General features: G+C 38.6%; 1 protein-coding gene across 5 annotated transcripts; it reads left to right on the top strand.

The window, feature by feature from the left end:
• Positions 1-1320: 1320 nt before the first annotated feature.
• LOC106410693 (somatic embryogenesis receptor kinase 4) lies at positions 1321-5468 on the top strand. Of its 5 annotated transcripts, none has more exons than XM_022706402.2 (11): positions 1321-1919; positions 2004-2139; positions 2225-2292; positions 2584-2727; positions 2947-3015; positions 3124-3195; positions 3275-3348; positions 3834-3962; positions 4047-4388; positions 4516-4910; positions 5000-5468. In XM_022706402.2, the coding sequence occupies exons 4-11, from the start codon at positions 2666-2668 to the stop codon at positions 5312-5314; spliced, it is 1458 nt and encodes a 485-aa protein (XP_022562123.1). In that variant the 5' UTR covers positions 1321-1919; positions 2004-2139; positions 2225-2292; positions 2584-2665; the 3' UTR covers positions 5315-5468. The 5 variants fall into 5 exon arrangements, with proteins under 5 accessions (XP_022562123.1, XP_022562124.1, XP_022562125.1 ...); XM_022706403.2 differs by having other exon boundaries at positions 2454-2727; XM_022706404.2 differs by lacking the exon at positions 2947-3015.
• Positions 5469-5919: the final 451 nt, after the last annotated feature.

Genomic DNA, 5919 nt, shown 5'->3' with positions numbered 1-5919 from the left:
GATGACCTGATCCTTGGATGATGGATCAAGGTGTCTGATCTGATTGATCAAAGGATGCACCGGTGGTAAGAGCAACACTAATCAGGTTCAGTGGGACATGGTTCCATGACTGATTAGGAAGTATGGAGACTCATCAGTTCTGAGTCATGTGGGGTGGTTGGTTGATTGACTCAGGATCTGATGGGCATTGTTAGTCCATGAGCTGGACTTGGTATCATAAGTTGATAAGGCAAAAAGGATGTGGGACAGTGCATGAGCCGGTAAGGGCCAGATGCATGTCCTTAGCTGTTTGAAGACTTCTCAAGGGTTACTTATGTCTGTGGGGATGGTTGGCTGAATGACTAAGTACCCAAGGGAAGAGTTTATGCAGGTATAAGGGAGTTGGACGAGTGGACGGGGAGCTGGACAAAGCTACCTCGCAGCTCGATCAGCTGGAACGGAGCAGCAAACCTCAAGTGAAGTGGTTCAGCTCAACTAGCTGGGTGAGCTAGCTAAGACAGCTAAGTCAGCTGGGACAATGAGCTAACAAGCTCTGGGAATGTGGCAAGGGTATGATCTGTCAATGTTGCATAGATATAGATAGAATGGCTTAGGGGAACGGAACCTCTGATTGTATGACTTGGTCTAAGTTCATGATCGACCTTGGAGCTAGCTGGCAGTTGCGTTTACTGACCAGTAGCTGAGGAGATCTGACCAGACAAGTGTTAGATTGGATTTAGTCCAATGGTTAAGTAGATACTATTCCGCTGCGTATGTGTTGTATTGATCTAAGCTAGGAAAGACTATGGTAGTCTTGAGCTAAGATCTAAGTTAGCCCTCGCCTATGGGCGATGTTTTAAATAAAGGGCAAAAATTTTTAGAGGTTCGGTCCGGTATGGACTGAGCGACGTGAGGCATCGACCGCGGCCTAGTAGGCCGGGATCGGGTCTTACAAAAGCACTGCAGTGGGCAATGGAGAACATGCTTCAACATACAACATGCCAGAGCTTTGAGACAGGCCGTAAGGAACTGATTGCAATGATAAAAGAGCCTCAGGCATGGCCAAGCTTTGCGACGGAATTAGAAAGAATAGAAACGCTACAGATATGCTTCCCGGATTTCAACATCATTCATGTTCCACGAGCACGCAATCAGATTTCAGACTTTTTAGCTAAAACTGTTTGATCATTCCACAGGGAGTTACATTTTATGGGTTGTTCTATTCCGGTCTAGTTACCTAAACCACCTCAAGATTGAATAATAGAATGCCGTAAAAAAAAAACATAATACATAAATTATATGTATATCAATTGCAAATATTTGGAGAATAAAATACTTACTTTACCAAAGTTTGGAGGTTTTTTTTTTTTTTCTGATCAAACATAATTAGTTTACCTCCACCAAAGGAGGTTACAGAATGCAAGGCAAGAGCTGACTTAGCCACCTGATTAAACGAGGTACATGGGAGAAAGATATGCATCAAAATAGGAGCTAAAGTGATAAATTAGAGTTTGGAGGGTATTTGAACATTTGATCCTAATTTCAGGCTTGTTCAGATTTTGACACACTCTCTTTGAGACTAGAGTTTGCTTCTTCGCCTTGCTTAGCTTTCGCCATCAGTCTGAGGAAGAAAATTCTCCGTCTTTGACAAATCAATACCCATTTCTTCTCCACAGAAATGGGGTCCACGGTCAGCACCCCCAGAATCCAATTTTGGGTTTATCTCAAAACTGGTCAAAGGCCGAATACGCGTAGAGGGAAGACCCTTTTCTCTAATAATTACTTCTTCTTCGTCAACGGTGGAAGTAATTAGCCGATTCGCAGTCCTCTCATGGGTTTTGCTTTTGGTAAAATGGAACAACAAGGGCCATCGCTCCGTAGCTTGATTTCCCTGATTCTACTCTTCGTTTTGCTTCTCAGAGCCGCCGGAAACCCAGAAGGTTCTTCCTCTCTTGAATTGAATTAGCGTAAAGCTTATGACTTTTCACATAATAACTTGTAGGGGGTTATTATGCATACAACAGGGGATGCCTTATATGAGCTGAAAAAGAGTTTAGTTGATGATCCTAACAATGTACTCCAAAGCTGGGATGCTACTCTTGTCTCTCCATGTACTTGGTTTCATATTACTTGCAATAGCGAGAATAGTGTTATTCGTCTGTAAGTAGTAATCCTGTTGCTCGTTTCTATGTGAAATGATTCAAGCCTTTTTTTTGGTAATCTACTGCTTCATGTTTTCTCTCAGTGACTTAATGCAAATCTATCTGGACAACTCGTGCCACAGCTTCGTCATCTTCCAAGCTTGCAGTACTTGTACGTCATCTTTATTTTTACTTCCAATTCATGAACAGATAAACACCTAGAACCGGTGGCATTATAAAATTATGATACTGCTGCGATATGTTCACAAAATAGAGGCTGCACTCTCATGTATCTAAGCTCTGAAAATTATTATTTAATGTTCCAAATTACAGGGTATCTTGTTTGGTACATACTGCATTATGTTTTCTGTAAGATGGATATTTGGTAAAGTAGTTTCAGAGGTTTCCAATCTAAGGATTCTTCTGTCGCCTAAAATATAAACTAAGCAAAGCTGAGTGACAGGGAGCTTTATAGCAATAACATTACTGGGGGAATACCTGAAGAGCTTGGAGACTTGGCGGAACTGGTGAGCTTGGATCTTTACATGAACAAAATAAGCGGACCAATCCCGTCGTCTCTTGGCAAACTAGAGAAACTCAAGTTCCTGTATGTACCTAAAAAATCTTTCTTTATGCCGCTTCATTTATTTTATCGACTGAAAGACTGGCGAATCTCATCTAATCACAAGTAGACTGATGCTATTTTTTTTTCAAATGTGCATTGCCCTTTAAGTCTTATGCAGTTGGATAGATTTCAAAAGAGTACTAGCTTATGTTTGTCATCTTGAACTCTTTACTGATATGGTATCCTACTCTATGTGATTAGGCGTCTTAATAACAACAAGTTATCTGGAGAAATTCCAAGGTCTTTGACTAATGTGTCACTGCAAGTTCTGTGAGTGTAATTTCGTCTCTCTTGAATTGTTCTGTGCATCTTTGTTGGTGTATTTTTGTGTTATGAAAAGAAAAGAAAAAAAAAGAAACATATCATTCTAAAATGCAGGGATATCGCAAACAATGGACTCAGTGGAGATATTCCTGTTAATGGTTCCTTCACACTGTTCACTCCTATTAGGTTTTCCTTCTTGTCCCTAATTTCATTGTCCATGGGCTGGTTACAGTGAGTTACTGAATTGTCTGAAAATCATCTGCAGTTTTGCCAATAATAGTTTAAGGCCGCTTCCTGATCCTCCATCTACTTCTAACTCTCCTCCTCAACCACCACCAGGTTTGCATTTGGTTGATATTTCATGTTTATGTGACTTTTTCCTTATAGAAATAAATGTTGTTATGTAGTTGACATGTCACATATCTTTACTAGGACTAATAATCTGCAAATGAGGAACGCCTCTCTTTTCTATGACTGATATTAGTTTCCAGTTACTAGAGTTTAATTTGACAGCTTGATAGTAGCAATCACGGATATTGCTGAAAAGTATTCAAAAGTTCGTATAACTGTGGACTTGCTAGTTGGTTTAGAAAAGAAGGGTTGATAAACGCTGTTGAATAATTGTGGGTAACACAGGACATGAAGATCTATTTGACTCTTTTGCAGCCTTTTGATCTAAAAAAATATATTATCTCTTTCACATTTGTTGAAACGTTAGTCATGGTTGATGGAATCAACGGTTTCCTCATAGAAACTATTCAATGCGTCAGGTAACTGCGAATGGTTTGTATTATGAAAACTTTGTGTTTACTTAATACCCTCAGGGAAGAAAACGACTACATCAATAGCAATTGGAGCTGCTGCAGGTGCAGCAATTCTTTGTGCTGGTCCAGCCATAGCGCTTGCTTGGTGGCTGAGAAGTAAAGCACAGGACCGCTTTGTTGATATACCTGGTTTGTCAACTATCTTCATCTCTTTTTCCGATTGAAGCTTCCTTGGTTAACTTTAATTCTGTTTTGGTGAACTATATTTTGCAGGTGAAGAAGACCCAGAGGTTCACTTAGGACAACTCAGAAGGTTTTCCTTGCGTGAACTGCTAGTTGCTACAGATAACTTTAGCAACAAAAATGTATTGGGTAGAGGCGGTTTTGGTAAAGTGTATAAAGGACGTTTGGCCAATGGCAAGCTAGTGGCTGTGAAAAGGCTAAAAGAAGAACGTACCATGGGTGGGGAACTTCAGTTCCAGACCGAAGTTGAGATGATTAGTTTGGCCGTTCATAGGAACTTGCTTCGGCTTCATGGATTTTGCATGACACCTACTGAAAGATTGCTCGTTTATCCCTACATGTCTAATGGAAGTGTTGCTTCTTGTTTGAGAGGTAACTTACTCTCTCCCTCTCTCTTGTAAGAATTGTTATTATTCCTTCCAGTTTTTTCAACCGTAATATAGTTTTATTTTTGAATTGTATTGATTGGTAAGAAAATCTTTCATTTTTCCTTTGTTAGAAAGTCATGAAGGCAATCCAGCACTTGATTGGCCAAAAAGAAAGCATATTGCTCTGGGAGCAGCAAGGGGTCTTGCTTATTTACATGATCACTGCGACCAAAAAATCATTCACCGGGATGTGAAAGCTGCGAACATATTGTTAGATGAAAACTTTGAAGCTGTGGTTGGAGATTTTGGGCTCGCAAAGCTCATGAATTATAACGAGTCCCATGTGACAACTGCCGTACGCGGTACAATTGGCCATATAGCCCCTGAGTATCTTTCCACTGGAAAATCTTCTGAGAAAACTGATGTTTTTGGGTATGGTGTGATGCTTCTCGAGCTCATCACCGGACAAAAGGCTTTCGATCTTGCTCGGCTTGCAAATGATGATGATATCATGTTACTCGACTGGGTATATCTCATGGTTTTCTTTCATCTTTTTAGTACAAGATGATCATTTTTTACACTGATGAAGAATGATTTCGTTTCATGGGTGACTAGGTGAAAGAGGTTCTGAAAGAGAAGAAGTTGGAAAGTCTTGTGGATGCGGGGCTCGAAGGAAAGTACGTGGATAAAGAAGTGGAGCAGCTGATCCAAATGGCTCTGCTCTGCACTCAAAGTTCTTCGTTGGAACGTCCCAATATGTCAGAAGTGGTGAGAATGCTTGAAGGAGATGGTTTAGCTGAGAAATGGGAAGAATGGGAAAAGGAGGAGATGCTGACAAATGATTTTAACTATCCTCATGCTGACATTAACTGGCTCATTCCAGAATCCCTCTCCCACATCGAAAACGATTACCCTTCAGGACCAAGATAACTTCCTCTTTTAGAAAAGGCCATGCGGGTTCTTTACTAAGTGTAGATAAGAACAATATGTTTACAATTCAATGAAAAAAACACCGACTGTTTTGTTTCTTAGCCCAAAAAAATCTCTAATAGTATTATTTGATAAATCAAATTTCTACGAAGTACATTGAAACTTCTATAAATTAATAATGTTGGGACTACACCAAAACTATAATTTTTTTATTAATTTATAGATATATTAATTTATCGATATACTAATTGAACCAAAAACTCAATTTGAGATTATAAAATTATATTATTTTATAGAGATTTTTAGTGTATATTAATTTATAGAGTATTAATTTAAAGAGGTTATACTATATATTTATTTTCACAATGGAGAACTTTTAAATACACAAAATTAATTTGACTAGTTGCAATTAGTAATTTTTAGTCTTCTTTTTAATTAAAAACATTATTTCAATTTTTTAGAAATAAAAATAAATAAATATAGAGCATCTCAAAAATAGCTTATATCTAAATGAATATGAGTTTGAAAGTCTTTTTTCATTTTTAGAAATTGCACATGTGTTAAGTTCTTGTGAGTCTAATAATATAAGGGAAACAAATGAATTA

This window comes from Brassica napus, chromosome C7 (genome assembly GCF_020379485.1).
Source record: "Brassica napus cultivar Da-Ae chromosome C7, Da-Ae, whole genome shotgun sequence".
Lineage (NCBI taxonomy): Eukaryota > Viridiplantae > Streptophyta > Magnoliopsida > Brassicales > Brassicaceae > Brassica > Brassica napus.
Note: the sequence above shows the minus strand (reverse complement) of the source record. Positions and strands in the feature narration are given on the sequence as shown.

Excerpts from the sequence above, each read along its gene's own strand:
- LOC106410693 (XM_022706402.2), top strand. The coding sequence starts at position 2,666 with ATGAACAAAATAAGCGGACCAATCCCGTCGTCTCTTGGCAAACTAGAG. Across the intron at positions 3,016-3,123 it reads AATGTGTCACTGCAAGTTCT|GGATATCGCAAACAATGGAC; the intron begins GTGAGTGTAATT and ends TCTAAAATGCAG. Across the intron at positions 4,389-4,515 it reads TGTTGCTTCTTGTTTGAGAG|AAAGTCATGAAGGCAATCCA; the intron begins GTAACTTACTCT and ends TTCCTTTGTTAG.